At 40.7% G+C, this 25,547-nt stretch overlaps 1 protein-coding gene across 1 annotated transcript; it reads left to right on the forward strand.

The window, feature by feature from the left end:
- Positions 1-599: 599 nt before the first annotated feature.
- hap1 (huntingtin associated protein 1) lies at positions 600-25,488 on the forward strand (the record flags this gene model as incomplete). Its single annotated transcript, XM_083981031.1, has 16 exons — positions 600-702; positions 3,218-3,535; positions 4,774-4,962; positions 14,278-14,354; positions 14,568-14,684; positions 14,770-14,864; positions 15,763-15,871; positions 16,247-16,325; positions 16,415-16,545; positions 16,673-16,747; positions 17,570-17,781; positions 20,031-20,249; positions 21,003-21,340; positions 22,261-22,449; positions 22,696-22,798; positions 23,710-25,488. The coding sequence occupies 16 exons, from the start codon at positions 600-602 to the stop codon at positions 24,146-24,148; spliced, it is 2,793 nt and encodes a 930-aa protein (XP_083837157.1). The 3' UTR covers positions 24,149-25,488.
- Between the last annotated feature and the right edge of the window lie 59 nt (positions 25,489-25,547).

Consider the following 25,547-nt stretch of genomic DNA (forward strand, 5'->3'; position numbering starts at 1 on the left):
CTTGTCCCATTCTGGTAAATGGGATACCTCATGACTTGGGGGAATTTCTTCAAATTTGGCACAAACATTCACTTTGATTCAAGGAGGAATAGTTCAGACTTTGATGGTCAAAGTTCAAATGTCTCTGTGACCGCGGAAAACATGTTTTTGGCCATAACATGAATTCAGGCGCTAAGTAACTTCACTGTGACATCACAATGTTCCGCAAAACACTTCTGGCCATTATTCAACACTGTGGGCAACACTCAGGAGTGGGAGATTGTGACCGGACTGACTTTAGTCCATGTGACCTTGGTTTCGCTACATTACATTTTCAGTTGTAAGATTTGCTGTTGTACTTCTTATTTTTCTGATGTCTCTATTTAAGACAAAACTGCTACATTCCCAGCCTCAGATGATATTTGCTGTATGAATTCACCACTTGTGTTTTTGTGTGTCCTGGAGCTGCTGTAAGCTCAATGTTGTTACACAAACACAGAGCAGATAAAAAAGATCCTTTAATTTATTATTCAGAATTGGACACATTCCACCTTCTGCTGACAGACGTAATCGAATGAGACACCAATTAGTGCCATTTTCACCCTCTCTGATAAGTAGCCATGTCTCAAATGCCCCCTCCTTCAACCCCTTTAGTTGCCGGCGTCCTGTCCCCCTCCCCCTCCTCCCGCTGTGTCTCTTTCACTTCTGTGTGCCTCTGCTCACGTACACACCCTCCTGGAAGGGCATTGTTTGCACAGAGCGCCAACGCAGAGGTTTTCAAACACCCTCTACCACCGTTGAGTTCAGCTCGGGTCCAGTCCAGACTCCCAAGGTCAGAGGGAGGATTTTCTTTAAGCCAGTAGCATGAAGCATCAGCCTTCATTTTTGTTATATGAACATCACATTGATTCTAGTTAAAATACACTTTTGTTTTTAAAAAAAAGATCCCTGATAGCATTTTAAGTCTGTTTTGGCCGGTCAGTTTTCTGTTGCCGTCTCTGAGGATGGTGGACTAATCTTCTCTGTGGCTTATTTATGTTCTGTTTAAATGATGCTGTAGCTGATTAATCAGTTGACAGTCTTTTTTTCCCCTTCTTCTTTCTCTGGCGCGCTGCCTAGCACAGTAAAAAGACTGGAGTACAAAGAAGTGGGAGACGGCTAATAATGGTTTCCCCTAGTGTCACTACTAATGGCTGACACAGTCTCGCTTGGCTGCATGGTTAACTAACCAACTGTGGGGATGACGGCGACAGATTTTGCACATGCCTGTTTTTGTGTCTCTCCATTAGTAGGCTACACTGTTTATCGTTTAAAGGTGTATTTAACATGTTATTATACTGACACTGTTTGTGTTTGAGTGAGTGTAATTCTGCTGTTGGCGAGGGAGCCGTCCCCACACCACACACACATACTGTAGAGTTACTGCCAGCAATGGTGGGCCTGAAGGGGGCGAATGATATAAAAGCTTGTGTTGTGTCTGTGTATATGTGTGTGGTGAGACCCCTGTGACATCTATTGGGGAGAGGGAGGATTTATGGGGAAGTGTTGGCTACAAACCAGAACACTCAGCTGATTGGATGGACTGTGCTGTGGGGAACAAGAGCAAGCGAACACGGATTAAGGGAAATAAAAGGCCTCTGGTGGTGGTTATAGTGATACTGGTGCCAGGGGGGGTTAACTCAAAGCTAATCAGGTGGGTGTGTGCGCAGCTGTGTGTGTGTGTGTGTGTGTGTGTGTGTGTGTGTGTGTCATGTGAATATGTGCCAGTGCTGTACTTATCATTGCAGTCTGCTGGCTGCTGTTTTTAATTGAGTCTAGCACTCTGCCCTGTAGCCAGCATGTTTTATTGACTGCAATAACTGGGTTGAGGTTTCTAGTGTCCTTTTGTACCCAGTCGAGGTAAAACATGCACCATTGTGTGACTTAGGTTCATGACAAAACCATTATTTCAACATAAATATACATATTTTCTGAGTGTGGAACATTATTTTTTATCTACATACCCATGTATCTCTATAAATTACATTATATGGGATATTGTGATGCAAAGATTGTAATTTTGACAGTGTGTAATATAGGTTTCATACTGTACGGCACATGAAGTGTTAATGGTTCTGTGTGTAATTCATATACCATGAACTGCTCATGCTGTGTGTGTTTATGGGAGTGGGGCAGTGCTGCCGAGGAACCTGATCCGTGTGTAGCTTCAGGCTGTGGAAACTTTATCTTTGTGACCCTGAAACACCGGCAGGAGAGCAGGCCCTGCTTTTGTTTTTAGTGAAAGGTTCTTTGATCACACAAAAGGTTTGATCTGGAGAGAGTTTGGATAGTATGAAAAATAAATGAATCTCATTCAGTTACCTCGGTAGACGTTTTAGAAACTGGGCACAAGTTCGCTGTCGTTCAGTATGTTTATTTTGAGTGTCACCTCGCTGAAATTGTGTGGGAGTTTTGTGATAATAAACATCTGACCACCAGGAGAGACAATACAGTGTATACACCAATCAATAACCACTGACAGGGGAAGTGAAACACATTGATTATTCCTACAGTGGATCCTCTTTAGGTGGGATATGTTAGGATTAGACACAAAGTGAACACCCAGTCCCTAGAGAGTTGATGTGTTGGAAGCAGCAAAATGGACAAGTGTGGGGATCTGGGTGACTCTGACTTGGGTTGAAACTGTGATGACTGGATGACTGAATCAGAGAATCTCCAACACTATTGAAACATTACAGTATATAGATGTAATTAAGTTGTTCCTGACAAGTAATCAGTACATTAAGTAGCCCACGGTAAAAGTCAATGCTCGTTACCCAGCTTTTTATTAAACATTTTTTGTCCTCCAAGTTGTCCTCATACAGGGTATCCGCGGGGTCTTGAAAAGTATTAAAAGGTGATAAATCAATTTTTGGAAAATTAAGTCCCTTATTAAAAAGTCTTTTCACGACTTTATAAAGTCTTAAAATTTGAAGGTATTTTCTTCTGAATTGGCTGTCCAAGAGTTTGAGTCCTAAAAAACATTGTGAAAGTGTGTGAATTTATTTGTTTTATTAAAAAACAAAGATGAACCAGGTCGCTTTGTAACGGTAATAAAGAAATGTGCTAAAGTCAGTCAGTATCATGCAAGACATGTCTTTAACATAATCTGTCTTTCTTTTCCTCCATCTTTCTCTCTTTCTGTTTTCCTCTTTCTAGTCCTCATCACCTGAGACTCTCAGCACCTGATGCCCTGGAGGTCTGTGTTTTCTCCATGAGCCACCAGGGGGCCTCAGTCCCAGCTCTGAGTTTGCCTTCACGCTGAACCCTCCAGCCCCAGTCAAGCTGTCCCACCCTGCTTCTCCTCCATCATCTCCTTCACCTCCTGCTCCTCTTTCTCCTCCCTCCTGGCCCCCACAGGCCCACCTGGACTCCCAGTCAGCCTTCTCCCTCCATGAGGGGCGGGGGGAGGCGACGGAGGCCCTGGACGTGGACCCCCTGCCTCTTCAGCTTGCTTCACCTGGGAACTGCAGGGACTTGGAAAGACAGGCCTGCCATGATGTATCCACTTTAACAGGTATGTATGATTTATTTTTTTGAGAAAATGAGAACTTACATCTCAATTAAATACACACAAGAAAACTCATGATTCTGCAAATTTTTCAAACTGTATGGTTGAAGAAAAGGCAAGACAAGACAAGGCAATTTTATTTGTATAGCCCGTTTTTACAAACAGTTTGTCTCAAAGGGCTTTACATGGCATCACAACAACATCCTCTGCCCTTAGACCCTCACATCCACTGAGGAAAAACTCCATAGAAAACCCTTTTAAAGGGATAGTTCACCCAAAATTGAAATTTCAGTGCATGTCCATATAACGGTTGCAAATGGATACCAACTGTCTTCGTAACAAAAAGACACACCAAAAAACATCCAAATACCTCCATGCTGCTCGTATGTAATGTCCGTCTTGTATTGAAGCCCCAAAATGCGAAATTGTCCCGAAAAAAATTAAATAAGTCTATATTTCAAGCCTGTTTGTAGCGGAAGCTCCTCTTCCCAGTTAGTCCAAATTTGACGAACCGGGAAGAGGAGCTTTGAGAAGCTTCCGCTACAAAACAAGCTTGAAATATAGACTTATTTTATTTTTTTCGGGACAATTTCGCATTGCAGGGCTTCAATACAAGACGGACCTTACATACGAGCAGCATGGAGGTATTTGGATGTTTTTTGGTGTGTCTTTTTGTTACGAAGACAGTTGGTATCCATTTGCAACCGTTATATGGACATGCACTGCTACGCCGAGACCCCCTGTAACTCAGAGAAGGCACAGATGACTCTGAAACTTCTCCCAGCCCTTAGTCGACATGAGGGTGAGTAGATAATGAGTGCAATTTAAATTTTGGGTGAACTATCCCTTTAACAGGGAAAAATCGGAGAAACCTTAGGGTGAGCAATAGAGGAGGGATCCCTCACCCAGGATGGACAGACGTGCAATAGATGTTGTTACAGACAAAAAACGGTTTACTACACAGAATGTGGGAGACATGGAAATGTTAACAACAGCTGATGGAGGCAGCTTCTGGTGGGAGGAAAGGCAGGGAGAGCAGGCCAGATTAATGGGAGGACTGGGTGGCAGACTGGTTCATGGGAAAAAAATGATGTAGCTTCTTCTATTCATCAGTAGAGGGCGGTGTGCCACAGTCAGTGACATGTCAGCCTAGTAATGGCTGTTGCTTCCTTTGTTCATCCCTAAAATAACACGCTCATAAATCTTAATGTACACACTCAAACACAAACCCTCCCTATGTGCAGACCTCTGTTCAGACCTGCCGGAGTTGGAGATAGTGAGTCTGTTGTCAGAGGCTCGGCCCAACTACACTCTTCGGGCAGACACTGTGTTTGGGTACGACAATGAAGACTGGCTTCACACCCCCCTGCTGCAACCAGAAGTCGTCCTGGGACTCACGCATGAGCAGATCGAAGAGACGTTCAAGTACTTCTGTAAGTCCTGTTTTCATTCCACATAACACACGAATAAAGTCTGTTGTGATGGATTTGGTTTATTCACTATATTCAACACAATGGATTCACAAATAGAGAAACATGTGACATGTTTGTGAACTTATTTTCCACCTACTATTACTTGTTAAACTGTGTCAGGGTTTGCTTCATCATGTCAAGGTGTGTGAAGTGAGCATGTTGGTTTATTCTAATAATGTTTGTTTGGGAATATATTGAGAGGGCTGTACAGTACAGTCAGAGTGTGATGTCATCTCTCGGCCTCTGGAGATTTACAACTGGCTGTGGTATGATTGTTATGACTTCTTTGGAAAGATGATATTTGAGGGTTACAATATAATATAATTGCTGCAAGTTTATTTGACAAAGCTGAATACGCAATGAACTGAAGTTTAAGGACTGCCTCTGTTGACTTTGTTATTCTTATGTACAGATATACCACCACACAAAATTAAAATGAACAGATGTAGTGTAGTCTATATTCAAATTTCCTTAATTTTCTTTAGAAATATACACAACAGATTGGATAATATCTCTATCTTTTACTACATTGAGTTGATGTTTCTTTTTTGGGGGCCTGTTTAGATCATACAGTACTATCTTTCCAGACAGAATGAATCAGACCCCTTGGTGTCCCACAGCACCTCTGATATAGCAGTTTTTGTTGTGTTTCCTCTTTTTATATAGGTCTGGTATTTTCTGCATTTCTGGATTTGGAGAAAGTTTCCTTTAATGTTTGTGCTTTCACTCTTTGCTGTGCTTTTCCTTATGGGCCTTCATTTGTAATGATAATGAATAATGGCTTATATTTATATAGCCCTTTTCACGATAGCTAAAGCATTTTGCAAAAACCATTATTCACACATATAACATTCCCACCAGTGGTGGTAAGCTATGTCTGTAGCCACAGCTGCCCTGGGGCAGACTGAGAGGAGCGTGGCTGCCATTGTGTGCCAAATGGCCATTATTATCAGATTAGTCGATGAACAAATGTTATCAACTGCCAATCATTTTTCTCAATAAGCCATTTTTAAAATCTTTAAAAACGTATAAAGAAAAAACACACCCATTTGTTAGTTTCCATCATTTCCATTTTACACATTTGCCTGTTGTTTGATTTGTTTTTTGAGAAAAATAAACAAGTTGACAATGTTGATCTGGCTGTTGGGAAATTTAACTTTCAATATTGTATGAAATTTTATAGATTTAATATAACATTTTATCTTTAATTATAGCTGATGTGAGTGCACGGAGCCTAATGTATCCTCCCAACTCCTCCTTCAAACACTCAGCCACATTTGTGAGTCACAGATGCCAAATGTCAGCAAGCCGATTAACCTGTCATCACTTGGCTCCTTAGCCAGTTTCCACTCTGCAGATGGACCATGATGACTTGGTTGGCACGTCGCCCCTTAAACAGTTTATAGTTGGGCTGTCTCGACCTGATAGGGGATGGCAGGTTGTGGTATCTTCATCCTAGCTACTGTAGTAAGCTTTCACATGACTGATCATTGTTGATCATGATTGGTAACTATTCCAAAACTCTGATTGAAGGGTTGATCATGGAATCTTGGAGTGTATGTTTTGATTGTTAGAAAAACAGCCTGAGATTTATGGTGCGAAGCCAGGAAATCTGTGGTGTGGCCAGCGAAAAGTAACATTCAGCAACTGTGTGAGTGAGCTAAGATCTGCCAGGTTTACTTTCAGTTCATGAGAAAGTAAAATCTTGCGATGTGTGAACTCGGTTTCCTCACTTCTGAAGACCCTGGAACACAGCGATGGGATTTCATGTGATTGTTTGGCTTTGTACCCATAAGATCTGCTGCACCCAGGAGATGCCAAGTCACACCTATTGCTATTAGGAGCAGGGCAGATTAAACTGGCCCATGCAGATTGTGGTGTGTGGTGCCATGTTGCAGTGTTTGCCTCCTTTTGCAGGTCACATATGGCTTTGTTTGTTTCTTCTCTAGCTTACTGTGTCCTTCTCTACACTAGTCTGCTCTTTTTAGATCAGTGGTTTCATTCAAGGTTCTTAAGGCATGCGACTTTTAATCATTTGTTCCCTTGATTTTTGTCTGTTTTAGTGCCACACCAACCAATTGATTGTTAAAGCTGTGATGATAATTATTTATAACTATGCTACATGTTTATCTTAATTAAACAGCTTTGGAGTAATTGTGATTTAATAAATGGCTTTACTTGTTACAAGGGAGAATGGAGGCTCTGTGTCTTCCACATACGTGCCACTTATTGCATCTCTTGGCTGAAAACCAATTTTGCCGGTGTCCCAGCTCTGGTCTCAACACGAATGCACCCTGTAACCCGCAATCTCTCTCTTTTTTTTTTTTTTTTTTACAGATAAGACTACACAAATATAAACGTCGTAACATCGTTTATGATATATAACGTTATTTACAGTACTCTATTGATTGATTTCTCGCCGGCTTTGTTGTAAACTTATGCACATGGCCATGAGGAGGGTTATAAAGCAAAATAGCAGGAAAGCGACTGGACTTACATAGTTACTCTTTAAGATAAGATGAAAGGGACATATTGTGGTTGGAACTCATGTGGCTCTCAGGTCACTCTCAGCTCTGGACGCCACCAACCCAACACAAAACATACTGTAGTCACATATTGAGACTGATTATTGTTGTGAAGTGAAATAACCAAACCACAAACCACATTTCATTGGCTGACATAATTTATAGTGATTACATGCAAAACCACTGTTCCACAACAAGCGACACGTGGCAAATCACCACGACTCGGCCCAGGAACACAGTGTACTTGTTTGCTTTAAATTATAAACATTATCCTGCAGCGTGTTTTGTTTGTGGTGAGGCGCTGCTCCGGACTGAGTGTGATATTTCTGATCTTTAATAACTTGCAATTTGTTATATGGCGCATATATGAGCACAATGTGACTGTTGTGCAGGCAAGAAACAACCTTTTAGGGTGTTTCCTCTGGCAAAAATTTTTCATACTGATACCAGACGCTTGTTCTCTTGATATAGTGTTCATTAGTTCTTCGTGTTGTGTAATATAAGTGGGTGGAGTTGATAATAATCCGTGCTTTTTGTAATGGGTAATTCAATTTAGGTTAATCTCTTCCTGGTAATATGTTGTCATGCAGGTTGAAGCAAAGCACTGGAGTGTTTAAAATATTACTGTGTGGTGACTGAAAGATGAAGCACTTGTCACGTCCTGTTATAAAATACTTTGCCCCTATAGCCCTGGCTGCAGCATTTTTAAGTCTTGTGCTGTCGTGGTGTGAACTTCAAGTTGCTGAACCATCCCTCTAGAGGGAGATGTGATTTCCATAAAAACAATGTGTGTGTTTTTTGCTGCCTTGCCTTTGCATACAGTGCAAAGTGGAAGAGGAGGGAGATGGGAGCACAGATGGTGAGAGTTATGTATCCACTGACTTGTGCGTGCAGCATTTGACCTGGAAAGAGTCAGTTTGTGGGTGAAAAATATATGAGGAGGTTAATATTTAATTGTAAGAAACTGCAGTGTCTGGGCTTACCAACTGCAAAGACATGGCCGTGGCCTGGACAGAGACAGGACAGTGACAATGATGACGGGGGAGTATAATGACAGTGGATCAAGAGCGGTGTGAAATTCATTGGAAGTCCTTTTGTATAGTGTTTGTCATCCTCACTGGAGTTCAAACTAAACTGATACAAGACAAAAGACAATTTCCAGGATTTCCATAATAATGTCAGATTTTTTTAATATCACTTACAGTATTATCAGTTTATAGAACACAACAATATCCTTTGTATACTCATTTAAATTAATATCATCAGTAAAATGTCTAAAAATTCTCAGGAACTTGGCTTTAATAAACTAGTTACTTTGGGTAAATTATAGAATTCATTACTATAAATACAAGAAATGACATTTGTATATTTTCTTGTTGTTTCCTCATAATGATCTTACAATAGTCTCTATAAGACTATCTCACTCTATTCATTCTATTGCCTCCATCAGACCCCTGTAAAGTGGGAGTGGCTCTGTCTGCACCAGCATGACGCAGAGCCCTCTCTCTATGGGGTATTACGTATGTGTAGAATAAGAGCAGCCATTGGCAGAGGCGGAACCTACCATCTTCCTCTCTTCACAGGGGTGGGAGGTCTTTGTGCAGCATCCTTTTATACTGCACCAGCTTTACCATCCTGAAATGTATTTTCAGTTAAAAGCACATGATAATAGTATTATTGTGTTTGGATACGGTCAGAGTGATCACTATGAGCTATTGTGGCTCTTGGTATAGATTTTCTTCCTCTTCACCCCCCCTCCTCTTCCTCCCCTCTGTTCTTACCCGGTAGTCCAACGTGGCCAGGTGAACGAAGGCAGGCATGACGACAGATGGCTCCCACAGCCTGAGGGATTATATATTAACACCAAGTAGCTCAGATTCCCTTGCACACACAAACACAGGTGTACACACCCACTCACCAGTGGACACTGTTTTCACATACACACACACAGGCCAGCAGGATGATGCCAGAGGCGCAGCTGGTGTGTTACAGTGCAGCCAACTCTCAGTAGAATCAGGAGAACAAGGGATTTAACCGATGGACGGAGCGACGGAGGGCAGTTTTTCTCCGGTCACCATGGAGGTGTGGAGCTCTACAGCGTCTGAGGAGGAAGAAGAGGAGAAGAGCACTTCTAGTTTTGTGGATGAAGTAGTAGAGGAGGAACAGATATGCCGCAACAGCAACAACAACAACAACAATAATAACAAAAAGGAGAGCCTTTGCATGGAGGTGAAACAAGGTGAGATAAAGCAGCGTGCGATGTTTCAGAGGATAAGAAATGACATGCATCCAAGACTGGTCACGAATCTGCAGACCACTTGCAAAGGAGAGATTTTTATTTTTATTTTTTCATTCAGGATCTTATTGCAAGTCTAATGTTGCTCTAAGATATGCACAGTTGGGCTCTGTACTGTTGAGGTTATCTAAGTGCTTTAATACTTAATAGGGCACTGCATGTACTGCAGGGCAGTGATGTCATTGAAGGTACATCATGCAGATGATGACCTTTATTTGCGCCTCTGTCATAAGGATCCTCCAGTTTAACATGAAAGTTGTTTGGAGATGTGTAACGTTTTGTAAATATAGTCAGCTTCAATACGCTTGAATGTTTCCTCGTAGAGTGGTGAAGGTCACTGGGCCTGTGTGTGCGCATGTGACCACAGCTGCTTGTGTACATACAAGTTGATATCAGTGGCACTGTTGTAGATGTGAGGTTTTTACTCACTGTTGTGGTTAATACACAGAGGTCAAAGCCTTTAGATATAGGACATAGTATTTTAATGCTACAGTTTCTGTTCTTTGGGATTTCTTTTACTTTCTTTACTTGGTCTATTAGTGTATCATCTTTCAAATTTGAGAGGGAGCATTAAGCACAGAGAATTGTAAAGGTAAAGAATTAGAAATCAAAACACGTCAAATGAGATCACTTTGTAGACTGAGTGACAAAGACTACAAGTATGAATTGTGCTGCTGCCCTAGTTTCAGTACAGTACTGTTGGATGTCCCTCAAGTACGGAAAATATGATTTCTACAAAAGATAATTTTATTATTGCTTGACTTATAGTGCAAAGCAGTTTGTCCTATCTTTTTAGTTTTTTTTAGATTATTTTACAAATCGATGCAAGTGTTTATAATGAAAAACATGGCGATTCATCTGAGATGATCAAGGAGCTTGTGGGCGCATCTTTTGCTTTAACAGGACAGTTAATGTGCGCACGTATCCTCCATTCCTCTTGACCATGGCACGTTCTTTGTCTGGATGGGCATGTGGCTGGCAGCGGCTCGAATCCTGCGACACGGGCACCACTCCAGGAAGAGAGGACACTCTGGACAAATTTGTGGCCTTTCTGTTACGCAACAGGATCAAATATTTGACCAATTTTCGATGCATTTATACTTAAGCTGATTTCAGCCTGAGCTGTATATTGTGTGGATGCGTTTATTACACAATTTTCAATGTTAAATCAAACTCTAATCAGTAATGCATCTAACACAAAAAATTTACAGCTTCATTTATGGCGAATACATTTAACCATTGGAAAGCATACACTGAAGACTGTTCTCCCTTAAACCACTCTAAAAACGTCCAGACAGAGACACATTTTAGCTCCTGCCAATCTTGTCAATTGTGCATCCTTGGAACAATACAGATCAATGTGGGATCAATGTTAAACCTTATTCTTGGAGATTATCCATACCCGTCTGATCCCGGCAACATTCCAGACGTCATAAGTATACCTAAGTCAGCAAACGCTCATCCATAGGAACAGTTTAGGCTAGCTGCCTGGATTTAGCTCGATGCAAACCCTAAAACCTCCAGCTGGCACAGCCGCATCCTTTTGCTTGATCTGCCCCACGCTGTGGCACTCAGGTCAAGCCTCCACCATATCTCACCAGGTGAGGCACCTGATCTATTTCCATCAGGTGCCTCACCTGGTGAGATATGGTGGAGGTGCAGTTGAGGTGCTTGCTGAAGGGATTTCGTGAATTAACTGTAATTCATTCCATCAAAGGTCGTCCAAGAGGAAATGATCCTTAACTGACCCCTTGTAAATAATATACAGTACAGTGATGCGTTACTTTATTATTCCTGTGCAGAGCAGACCGACATGAGACACAGTCCTTTGTAGGTGTAACACAACACATAAATACACTGTGCAGTAGACTGGATGTGTAATGTGTAGATCAATGATCACTTACAGGTACTGTTCTGCTGCAGTGCACTGCACTAATACAATAGACTTGAGAAAGTTATCTGATTAACTTATGTTTACCTAATATAGGAATGGTGTTTCACAGAAATACATAGTTAACCATTTATTTGTCTGTTTGATTGGTTTGAAAGTTATTAACTGATTGTTAATAAGTAATAACAATAAGATAATAATCAGAAAGATTACGATGTGGGTACTTCTATTAAACCTTTCAAGTTGTTTTTCACAGTGTCATGACCTTGGAACTTTGGAAAAACTGAAATAATTTCCCTCCAGTGTCCATTTCATCATATCATCATCATATGAACTTCATCAGCAGAGGCTGTTTGCACAGTTGACAGATTGTTTTTTTGTTTAGTTTTTAAAATATTTTTGGGGCTTTTTAGGCCGTTAATGGATAGAATAGTAGACGGGAAATGGGGAGACAGAGAGAGGGGGAATGACATGCAGCAAAGGGCTGCCAGTGGAATCGAACTGGGGCCGCTGCAGCGAGGACGATAGCCTCTGCATAGGGAGTGTCTTGCTTTACCCACTGAGCTATATTGGCTGAGCTGAATTTTAGGTTTAACATTTTTAATTCCTCTGTGTTATATTTCTTAATGTGACCATCAAATCTTTATTAGATCTCAGAGATATTTTAACATTTTATTTGTGAATGCTGCAGAATCAGAATAAAAGTGTCTGTGACCTGCAGTAACAGTTAGGAGGCAGGGATTGATGCCAGTCACAGATTTATCCATGTATTCAGGCATCAACCGCTGACGTGGATTTGCCCCTCGTCAATGACCTTCAGAGAAACATGAATTCTAGTGGACCTGTTATATATCCAAGTTATCCAACACTGATTTAAAGAAGTGTTTCCCACAACATTGGAGTAATTCTGACACATGATGGCCATTTACCTGTTTGACTCACTTTCACTCACACTTTTGGCATTTTGCTTCACATTCTTCTTGAACATACCTAGAGACTGAAACAATGACCTCTGCCGTACTGTAAATCACCTCAAAGAGCTTTAATCCTGATTCATACTGTATGATTTATGGGCAGCTATAGTTTACAGTGCAGTAGTTCAGCCTGAGGTTAGTTTCTTTCCATTAGGCTGATTAGACACTGATACACATATCCGATCACATGTTTCCAGGCCAAATTCAAGTACCTCAATCTAATTACTTTGCTGTGTGGCAACGTTCCACCTCAGTCCACCAAGGCTTTCTACTGAAGTAAGATTACTCAGCTGAGTTTGGTTTAGAGGTATGTTGTGTTATTCACAGTTGAGCTGAAGTCCAAATGCACATCCGTAAACACTGACAAATCAGATGTTAAAAGATGGTATTCAATGTATTCATGTACAGTATATACATATACATTTATATTGTATCCTGTTAGTTAAGGGCCATTGTTTACAATGTTTGTCAATGGACGGACAAAGTGAAGACATTTGTGTTTCTGATGAAATTTTGGTAACAATTTTAAAATGACAAATGAATACTTTTCAGTATTTGGCTCATGTACAATACATTAATGGCTTTGAGTAAGAACCCAGTGTACGTCAATACCAAATCTGTACCTGGCTAATTAATCTTTGACAGCTCTTCATCCTTATTGACTTTGAAGTGAACATAAACAAACCATTTACCAGGATGTAAACATAGTTTCAGGTCAATAGCCCCCCCCCCCCCCCCCCCCATGCGGTACGTGTCCGGCGTCGCGGTGTAAACGCTTTTCCAGTTTGTTTAGCCCTGGCAGCCTTTCCTATTGTGCTATATCGGTACACAGGTGAAGGAGGTCTTTACTGGTGTCTTATCTGGGCTAAAAGGGATCAAGCTAAGAGGATCAGTATCTGGCTGACCACATAGAGATGTTGTGGTGTGTTGCTCTTGAGACTTGAAGGAGAAGCACGCTCTGCTCGAGACGCTCATTCATACAAACGGCCTGGTTGCCTTGTGGGCCTTGTTACAGGTTGATATGAAATTATAGTTATGTGACAAGGGCATGCTAAAAGGCTTAGAGTAAAGGTCAACCTCTGTTTGTACATTTGTTTACATGATTATGAAATCTATGAATATTAATCCTGTTTTAAATACTTATAATCCATAATCCATTTTCATCAGAGAGCACATCCAGAAATGCAACAAAAAACCCAAAAGCTTTAACAAGAATTTAACAGCAGTGGATAAGTGATGTAATCAGCAAGTTTATTTTTGAAAGTACTGCTCAAAATCAGCAATATCAGCTAACTCAATGAAATATAAGTGGATATCAAACATGAAACTCAGTTTTCTCTCTTTTGATAGTGAAAACAGAGATCTTTCAGTCATTTAATTTTCTAGCAGAGCTGTTTTCTTTGCGGTTGGATGAAAAACAGAAACAGAGTAAGAAATCAGTCAAAGTCAATAACACTTCCCCACTGGCTATTTATTATGGCTCATGACGACCGGTTGGCAGGGCTGTGTTGTTGTTCTCTGTACCATCTGCAGTTCTGTCTCTTCCTCCATTCATTAAACCCCTCTCTCTCTCTCTCCCTCCTCCCTCAGTGCTGTGCTCAGACAGAGTGGGCCAGGTCACCAAGACGTATCATGACATCAAGGCAGTCACCCACCTGCTGGAGGAGGTAAGAGAGAGACACACTCAGCAGATGAACAGGATTAAAGGGGATTAAATGTATTTGCCTCACTGACCATCACTGTTTGTTTTCTATTGGTCTGATCAGATTTGGTCGAAAAGCGTCACTCCATCTGTTATCCCCCTCTTACTGTGGAAAAAAAATTGTATCACTGATGTTGCGAATAGTAGAATAAATGCAGGATTTTGTATGACTTTGCAGAAAGAGCGGGATCTGGAGTTAGCGGCACGGATCGGTCAGTCCCTCCTGAAGCAAAACCAAGAGATAACAGCACGCAATGAAATGCTGGATGAACAGCTAGAAATTGCAAAAGAGGAGGTAGAAATAAACAAATGATATACTCACTCTGTACTGTAAGATTTGTGCTATGTTACACACATGCTAAAGTGGACTCGTTTTCTAGATCGCCCAACTTCGTCACGAGCTCTCGATGCGAGATGACCTCCTTCAGTTCTACGCGAGCACCGAAGAGATTGAAAACGCTGAGTCGCTCTCACCGTGAGTACAACGTGCACATTCATGTACAAAGAGGTGGAGGAGTGACCACCAGGATTATTAAGCTTCATGAAAACATGTTTGTGTAGCTTTGTTTAGGTGCTAAAATGCATGTAGCATAGACTAAATCACAAACACAAAGCAGGTTAGATAGTATGCAGTACATATCAATGAAATAAAAGAGAACCCTAAATGTGTTGAAAGCATCTGCTCAGTACACAATCTGTGTGTGTAAGTAAACATATGTCAGAACATCAGCACTGATCCTCTCTAAAAGTTGCTGGCAAAGCTTTCTACTAACTCCCTCCCATCAGCACTTATTCATTACCTCTGTCCTCTTCATTTATCTTCATTACAGCCTTTTATGTCCATTAATTACTATTCAGTTTAGCTTCCAATAGTTGTTTTCTTTTTTTTTTCTTTCTTTAACCTTTATTTAGATCTCGAAAGCCATTGAGGGTAAACCCTCATTTCCAATGACGTCGAGAGCACATCAAATCAAAACAACAATCACATAACAAATACAGTAATCATAAAAATACATCAAACAACAATACGATCACACATTATCAACAATTTTTAGGATTTTTTGAAGCAGTTGCATTCAAAAGCGTGCATATTTATGATCATGTTTTTAAACTGGCCTGGGGTAACAAATGAATTCATTTTAAGTTGTATTTGTCCGTCTGCTCTGCTTAAATGCTCAAGATGTGAAACAATGCACAGACATGTGGCTTGATGTACAAAATGGTGTGAAATCATTTGTATTTTTAGTCATTTTTGGAGAAAATATTTGTCCTTATATACAGTGCAGGGATATGCATGTTTATTTTAAACATCACTTTTCTACTAGAGAAGAGAGATGAATTGTCTAATGCAAATAAACCTTTCCTTGTTGCAGGATAAAAAGGAATGAATCGTGCAGTTCTCTCAGCAACTTTGTCCACTATGACTTCCTGCAGCAGAAACTGAAGGGTTTAGAAGACGAAAACCGCAAACTCAGATTAGAGGTATGCAACGTTACAAAGATCTCACACAGAATAAAATGAAAAAGAAGTTGCTTGTACATCCAAGATAAAAACAAGACATTTAATCAAATGACCTCAATTATTTTAGCAAATTTCTTTTGGAAAAAAATGTCACATTTAATAATACAAACAAGAACACGTCTAAATACAAAGAAGTCATTCATGTGATGCTAAAGGAAAAGTTTTGTAAATATTTGGGAGCAACTTCTTCATTATCACATTTTAGGATTGAATCAAATATACAGCTGAAGTAAATTTGACCAAACCATAAATTAGATGCAATGCTTTGAAAAATATTGTGAAATGTATTGAATTTACTAATTCATTAATTTTGATATTACTTTTTGATATTTGCAGGCTAATGAGCTCACCACAGAGACGACCAACTATGAGGAGCAAGAACAGGAGCTGATGATGGTGTGCGTGGAAGAGCTCTGTAAGTGTTACAGTCGGGATTCAGTAACTGAAAATCACGTGACCGTAGCGCTTCGGCACAAGTGCATTTATGCAACGTCTGTGTTTCAGCATCTGTCAACAAGCAAGTGGTCGACCTGTCGGAGGAGCTCGCACGCAAAGTAGAGGACTCCGTCCGACAGCAAGAGGAGATCAGCTCGCTGCTCGCTCAGATTGTGGACCTGCAGGCCCGCTGCATAGGGGTGAGTGACACGCACACAACATCTGTAACTGATGTCACTGAAGACGTGCCATTGCTCTCAAACGACATCCACATTCTTTACGTATCAACTACATTTGCATTCATCTTTATTCTCTCTGTTGTTTTAGATCACCCATGAAAATGAAGAGCTGAACCAACACCTGAGTGCCTCACGTGAGAGCCAGATGAAACTTCAATCAGAGGCGAGACATTTACTCTGAAATACTCTCAGAGTGGCTGAATGGCTGAATGTGAAGTGTTGAACATAGACGGCTGTTAAGCCAATCTGCAGAACTTTGTAGAACTGTACAAGTGTGTGTCCGCTGCTGTGAGAGCCACCATATGGTTTCACTTAAAACCCATCTGTGCATCCAGACATCTCTGGGGGTACATTTGTGTCTTTGTTTTTCAATCCTAAAAACATTGACTTCAATCAAAAAAGATATTTTCAATCAAAAGAAACTTAACTTCAATCAAAAAAAGAAACATTTCAATCAAAAAAAGGGTTTGAATGCAAAAAAATATTTGAAACCCAAAAAATTGCATTCAAGTTTTTTTCTTTGATTGGATGAGTTATTATTTGATTGAAAATATTTTTTTTTGGATCAAAGTCATATTTTTTGTATTTGGGCCATATTATGGGTAGGACATTTGTGTCTTTATAATTCAATAAAAAAAGGGTTGATTTAAACAAAAAGATATTTTCAATCAAATAATAACTCACTTTTTTCCAATCAAAGACAAAAAGGGTTCAAATGCAATTTTTGGGGTCTCAAATAGGCTATCATATATTTTTAACTTTCTTTTTTTATTGAAAAGGTTTTTTTTTGATTGAAGTGAAGTTTATTTTGATTGAAAATATATTTTTTGTTTAAATCAACTTTTTATTTTGGATTGAATAATAAAGACACAAATGTATCTCCATAGACACCTAGAAGAAGCAGGCCTCAGTCAATTCCCTCTCTGTACATTTTGAGCAGCACAATTCCTTCCAGCCTGTCTAATTTGACTCCCCCTGTCTGCAGCTCAAGGACCTGCAGGACAAGTACTCCGAGTGTGAGGACATGCTGTCTGAGGCCCGAGAGGACATCAAAAACCTGCGGAACAAGAGCCTGCCCAACAGCACGGTGCAACGGTACACTGCACTGGCCTCCGTCCTCCCCATGGACTCGCTGGCAGCAGAGATAGAAGGCACCTTTCGCAAAGGCCTGGACACACCGGCTCCCTCAGAATACAAGTGAGTCTTTTGTTTTTGTGCGTTCACATGGAGAAGGTTGTGAACAGCCCACGGCTACAGTACATAGAGTTGAGGAATGACATCCGTGTACAAATTGCAACAAGCTCAGCACCAAAACATTTTTTCCTTTGTGCGAGACATCTAGAATTTGATGCTTCAATTGCCAGGTAGCTCTGTGAAACATGCAGAAATGCATTTCACATGGCAGAGCATGCAGGAAGAAACAAAAGTAACTTGTTGTAATTGTGTGGAAAGTGTTGGTTGGTGTCACACTGAGCCTATCGATGGATGGCAGCAAGTGGATTATGTTGCAGGACTTGTCTGATAAGTTTCTGTGAGTGATTTGATTGTAAGTGATCCAGAGCCACACGGACTACAGCTGCTGGTTAATGAAGAACACAGTGTTTGATTTGAACTGAGTTGTTTCAAACCAATTTACTTTGAGATTATGACAAAGAAAGATGGGATTTAATCTAAATGAGAGGAAATACCTATCATCATTCTGAAATCATGGTGTTTTCACAGATTAATACCAACATATGATCAATTATTAAGGCCATAAATAAGTAGTTTCAACACATCACGCAGGGAATATCAAGAACATGATGCCTCATTGTGAAATAAGAAATTACAACTGTATAACTGAATGCATAGTGTTACAACCCGGCTCAAAGATTGCAATAAAGGACAGGGAGGGACACGAACGCAAACGCTATGATAATTTATTTAACAAAATGCTTAAAGTAAACAGTTTTTAACACATGGGATGTGGAAGTCAGTAGTATCAGTGAACAAAACAACAGAAAGGAAAGAGCTGGCTGGGTGAGTGTCCCGGGTCAATGCAGAGAGACAGAGATCACAGCCACCATACATCCCAGTCCCACAGGTAACAGACGTGCTCACCACAGGGGCCGTCACGTAGGTTTGTGTGGTAAAAGAAGACTATATTTAGTATCTATACTGAACATCAATACAATACACTGAGCAAGATGACCATTGATTGAAAGTAACTAAAGTCTACTTACTCTTGTACTCTGTAGGTCCATATTGTATTCATTATGCTTAGAAATATTATATACATACTTCCACTCCATTACACTCACTAAAACCATTACTAATAGTTACTTTAAAATTTGAGTCAAAAATCATGCTCATAAAATGTTTATTTTTGTGTAATATTTTATGAGTTACAGGAGGCATCACTGAGCTTCTCTAGTGTAGTGTAGTAGTAAGTTAATTCTGGCTTTTTCACTAAATTGCTCCTCTTACCCAGGAAACAGTGGGATGCTTTCTTATTTTTTTGTGGCAGGCTGCTGGAAAAATCTGGATATGTTTGAATCTGACTCTCAAAAGATATTTCAGGACAAGTTGTCGTGGTTTAATGGGCCCTTTCTCCAGAGGAAAATGACCACTCTAAATGAAAATTACACAACATACCTTTTTCACAGCTGTTCACTCGTACCTGGTGATTCGTTTTGACTTTTTCTTTATTACTTCTCCTTGCCCTTGGCACTTCTTCTGCATTTTCTTTGTGCTCTGTGGTTATTATTTGCTCTTAAAGGTATCCAGCTCCAACGGTTTTCTGAAAGTTAGAGCATTTTTTAAAAAGATTTTACGTGTCAGTATGCACTTTTTGAAATTATGTTTTTGTCTCTGCTCTGTTTAAGGATGAACTGATTCTATTTTCCTAGGGTCAAGGTCAAAGCTGGAGTTCAATGTGACCTCACAAAACATATTTCTGGCTGTGATGCAAGATTTCATACGGTCATTATGACACAATTGAGCACAAAGGTCCAACAGGATGGATAATGAAGTGAAGCATACATCCACGAGGCAGTAATTCTAGTTTGATTATTGTCTAATCTATCTATCTATCTATCTATCTATCTATCTATCTATCTATCTATCTATCTATCTATCTATCTATCTATCTATCTATCTATCTATCTATCTATCTATCTATCTATCTATCTATCTATCTATCTATCTATCTATCTATCTATCTATCTATCTATCTAATAAATTTCTCACAGTACATCCACTAAAATAGAACACACACTAGATACTAAACAAAGGTGAACAATTTTCTCCTGTAGTGCGATCATTTAAAAAACATTTTTTTTATTAAAGACTGTTCTTCCTTTATTAGGTTTTTAGATGTAGCAGTTTTTTTCTAGGGATACTGATGGTCTGTGGCTGAGATAAAAGCTACAGAGTGATCTAACATCTCCACTTTTTTCTCCCGGCAGGAACCACCCGTGGCGTGTGTTTGAAACGGTGAAGGTGGTGAACAAGGTTGGAAAGCTGCGGTCTCGTTGCCCCTCCCCGTGGCTCCCGGGCTCCAGCCCTGTGTCCGCTCGCTCCAGTTGTACCAGCACCCCCAGAACCAGCTACTACGGCTCTGACAATGCCAGCCTTACCCTGGAGGACAAGCCCAGCCCCAACCATGCTCAGAGAGAAGATAACAGGTGTGTTAGAGTGTGTGTGTGAACGTACCTTTACCATTATATTAGCTGGAAAATTCCACATTTTATATACATTTCTCTAAGTTTATGTTTATTGAGATCCCCATTAGCATCTGCATAGCATCAGCTATTCTTCCTGGGGTCCAAAACATATACATGGAGACAATAAAAGAATACACATATACACATTCACACTAAACAATATAGACATAGACATAAAACAACACAAACAATAACAATATAGACCACATAGACAAATACAAAACAATATGCAACACAACAACAAAATAACAAGACAAGACAGCTCCAACCAGGTTTCCATAATATAATAATAATTAATTGACTCTACTATAACCACTATCTATATAATACTATAATAATAATAATATATAATACACTAACCCATATATTTATAATACCCATATGTTTATATCAAGTACCTAATCACGATTAATGGAAGTTCATTTTTAAATAATATTCTTTTAGAGCTTTTTTGAAAGCATATACTATTTACTTGTTTAATATAACTTGGTAGTGAGTTCCGTTCTTTCATTGCTCTGTAGATGACCTTGTTCCTGGTTGATATAGTTTTATGTTTGGGTAAAATAAAACAACCTTCAGCTGCGTGTCTCGTTAAATAATTGTGTGTATTGTGACTAAAAGAAAGTTTTTCAAGTTTATAACAATTAACCCACAAGAGGAAAACGATCAACAGAGATGAAGCAGGTAAAACATTGTTATGTCCTCTCCCTGTAGTGTGAGTGGGCCAAAGCGTCTGGGTCAGCCAGGCACCCCGGGGGGCCAGGACCTGGAAGCTGCTTTGCAGAACCTGTCGGCCCGCCAACAGAACCACTCCTCTGAGCGGCCTTTCTTCGACGTGGAGCGTGAGCGCAAACTCCGTGCCTTGGCAGCAAAGTGCGAGGAGGGCGACGGCTCCAGCGGCTTCCTGACACCAAACGACAGCCTGGCCTCCAGTCCAGCAGCATCCACAGGCACCAACTACTCCAACGGCAGCTCCCGCCAGTCGTGTGGCTCCTCCGGGAGCTCCAGGTCCTACCTGCCAGACCGCCTGCAGATCGTCAAACCACTGGAAGGTAAAAAGCTGTCACATACATTTCCTGGAACCTATTTGAGCTTCCATAGGGTCACAGTGGCGTATGACGAAGACGAGCGTAGATGGCACATTATTGTTGACACTATAGGTGAAACTGGGAAGTGAAAGTTTAATTACTTGATTACAGATGTGCTAGCTTGTGAATATGCCACTACATGTGCAGCAACTGGTGCTTAACTTGGAGAATCAAATTTACTATGATACATATTTAAATAGAAATATAGAAAATATAGAAATTGCCTTTGCAGCCGTTTTATAAATAACAATAGGCTATACATTCTGTAGCTTTTATGAACCATCAAGGATCCACACAGTGAGTTAAGTGGGAAACAATCATGTAAATATTTTATTCTTTCCAAAAAACCCTGAGAAACCTGTAACCATGGAGCCCACGTGATATTATATATATTTGTGTGTGTGTGTGTGTGTGTATACACATACATATACTGTATAAAAATAAGAGTACATTTTCACGTGCCCAACAGCAACCACCGTTGTTTTTGGATTTTGTTCTTCCTCCACTCCTCTGGGATAATTAATTCAATAACTGTTTTGATCATGCGAAACTAAACAATTATTTTGTGCCAGCCATGCCAACCGCCTTTTGGGAAAACTGGTTTTTATGCAGTTGTTATGGACAGTTTGTCATGTTCTTCTACACTAATTGAGGTAGAAAATTACAGACATCACCATCTTTTGTCATCCACCTCTTTTCTTTCTGGATATTCTTGCCCAGCAAGATCCACATGTGAAGCTTGGTACAGCCAACAACAACCAGATGAAAGAAATAAAAACATTAAAAAACAAAAAAGCAAAAGTACATCACAGTTCTTTCTGATGTGACATCCTTGTATTACAATAATAAACAACACTCTACAACATTCTTACACTACTCGTCAGGCTCGGTGACTCTGCACCAGTGGCAGCAGTTGGCCAAACCAAACCTGGGAGGAATTCTGCATCCACGCCCAGGCGTCCTGACTAAAGACTTCAGGGAGCTGGAGGTGGACATACAGCATGTCTACAGCCTCAACGACCTGGAGGAGGACGATCCAGACCTATCTCAGCTCTCTGAACTGCATGGCATGGGTAGGCCACTTGTAATACAAACTGTATACATATTACATTCAGAAAGCTCCACTACTTGAGTCATTCCTATTCACTTCATGAAATTCCCTCTAAAAGCCATGTGCTCTGCTTATAATAGCTCCTCATTATTCAAGACTGCATTAGTAGTAGTGTCCAGCCTTATTTGCCTCCATAGAACCCCATTCCCTGTGCTCGTGGTCTTTCATACATGGCTTAACCTGCCTCTCTCCCTCCATGACCTCCCAGTCTCTCCATATGGTCCCAACCTCCCTCATACCTCTCCCACTCAAACCATTACCACCCGCCAAGCCCAACAACCCTCCCTCCTCATCCCCTCCGTCTATACAAGGTAAGAACATACCGTGCCTTCTTCCTTTCGAGCATGTTGTCTTTGTGTATTTTTCACAGCCCTGAGCAGGTGAATTTCCACTGTGGATAGTGAAGTGAAATCTGTGCCTGGACTTGATTTAGTGTTGACGTGATGAGCCTGAGTTACTCCAAACAAAAGAATCTGTCTATAAACTGCTTGTTAATCCACACCTACTTTTTTTTTTTTTTTTTTTTTTTTACAATGCCACTGTCATGAAGGAAGGTTATTCCAGGTTGCCTCTCTTCCATCCTGTTTTACTCATCACTCTACCAACTTGTGCTCTTTACCTGCACAGTGGCAGAAAACGTCTGTCGAGGCTCTTTCTCCAGCTCTAGAAGGAGCCCTCAGGGCAAAGTAAGAGCTGTGGGTTTTACAGATGCACAACGAATGCTTTCTGACCCTCATGAATACTAATGATGGAGGCACTGTACCATGTTTATTTACATAACACATTGGTTAACAAATGACTGCTCTTCCTTTTCTCAAAGAAAGTCTTTGTAAAACATCTGAGAGACAAATTATTACTATTTATTTTGAACATTTCCTCATGGGAAAATCCCGTACTGTGCCTCTGAATGTGCAAACTGACTTCCTACTAACCCGTCCCTTACTAATGGTTTAGAGCTGTCTGTCTCATCTGCTCTAACTTGTTTGTACTGAACCATACTTGTTAGACAACATGTTTTAATGTCTTTTCACCTTCCAGGTTTGCATCTTGACATGCTGCCACACTAATGATTATGTTTATTCATCTTACAGCAGCTCAACACTAACAACCACCTCTGAAAACCCTGTCTTGTGTATGAACTGCATGTTTGTGTAGAAATGAACAGTTCAGTGTAGTCTTGTTTTTATCTTTTATTTTAATGATTATTTTTTTCTGTTGGCAGCCTTCACTCTTTCGGCCTGCCAGCTTGTCGGAACTGTGAGCACGTGAGCGCTTCGTCTCCACCCCACCAGCAGCACTTTGACCTGGGAGGGTGGACCACCACTACCACCGTCACCCCCACCCCCACCACCACCGCTGCCACAGCAAACATGACAGTGTCACCGCTGGGACTCCTGCAGCTGCTGCAAGAGCGCGGTATCTCCGCCTCCCCTTATCCCCACCACAGCCTGCACCACAGCCATAATACTAAACCCTCAGTCTCCACAGCAAAAGACAAAGGCGGGGGCTTGGCATCAAAGGAGGAAGGAAGGAGGAACATTTTCAGCATGAACTTAGTGGGGAAGCTTCACAGTCTGGGGCTGCACAGAGTGGCAGCCTGGGGGATGGCAGCACGCAGCGGCAAGGACAGAGACGCAGCGACGCATCCCCCCAAAGTCTGACCACAGCTGATCCACCACATCCTCCTCTCTCATTCACCATAGTGACTTTGCATCAAGCCATGTGATTCCCTCTGTGCAGTTCAGGGTCCATAGCACTGGTGACTTGAAAACAGAAGCCACAGAGTGCACAGGAGCCATACTTTGAATTGTCTGTAGTGTATAGAAACTGTTCTTTTCTATGAACTCATGTACAGTAGATTAACTGTTGTGCGTGTGTGTTTGTGTGTGTGTGTGTGTGTGTGTGCGTGAGTGAGTGAGTGTGCGGGCGCGCGTGCGTGCGTGCGTGTAACATCTTCATCTCAGGACAATCACTGTCTGTTATGCTTTTTACACAAAAAAGAAAGACAATGAAGAAGAAAAAGTTTTTATACTGTTTTGTGACTATCATTTTACAGTTTTCCCTACCACTCATTTAAAAAAAAAAAAAAAAATCCCGACACACAGCACCTGTCGTTTGTTTAGTTCCCAAAGTGAAAAGTGAAGTGTAAAAATAACAACATTGTCATTTGGGAGAATTAAAGAAACACCATGTGCTGTAAATGAGTATTGCTTAAACCCACAAACCGAGACATTGCTGTCACACTGAAGGTAGTTGAAATGCACTAAAAGCTCTGGTGTTACTGCTTAGTAGCTGCTACAATAAGAAAAGCATGTTCTATCTGAGATGAGATTGTCAAATATACTGGAAGTAAATATTGATCCGAATCACTGCGATGACATGTGCCCCACACTGGCACAGATTCTACACTGACTAAACTAAATACTGTTGACACGAGTCTTTAACTGTCTGCCCTACCCTTCATCACCTGCTTTCACACGTTGCTCTGGCTGCGTGCAGTGCAGTGCAGTGCAGTTGAAATGCCTGACGCTGTGGACTTGTTATTATCACCCTGAGCCAAACCTCACCAAAAACACAATGAAACAAATCAGGTTTGCCATGCTGCATCAAAGACGATGAATGGGATTCTTAGAAGCAATATGTATTTACCGTTCACGCTGACTGAAGCTCTTGCTTGTACTGCTGTATCTGCTGTATTTCATATCATCAGGAATTTTTAAACTGCTGGGATATAAGTGAAATCAAAATCGTGTGGATTCCCCATTGTGTTAAAGGGGAATATCCATAGTTAAAGAAATACAAGTAGAAGAGAGGTTATAATTATTTAAAACAGCATGTTTCTTCAATCACCTGTAGCATAAAGGCATAGGATACCATGTGTTAAAAAGGGAAGAAATCATAAACACAGGTTGCAATAATAATTTGTGTTTTGACTGTAATCAACCAAACCACTGTTTCTCTGCACTACTGTTTGCCATAGTGTCTGTTAGCATCACAGCTGTACTATATGTATGTGTATAAATTGTACCACCTGTGAATAAAACTTTGCATTTTCATCCA

Source organism: Trachurus trachurus (assembly GCF_905171665.1).
Source record: "Trachurus trachurus genome assembly, chromosome: 1".
Lineage (NCBI taxonomy): Eukaryota > Metazoa > Chordata > Actinopteri > Carangiformes > Carangidae > Trachurus > Trachurus trachurus.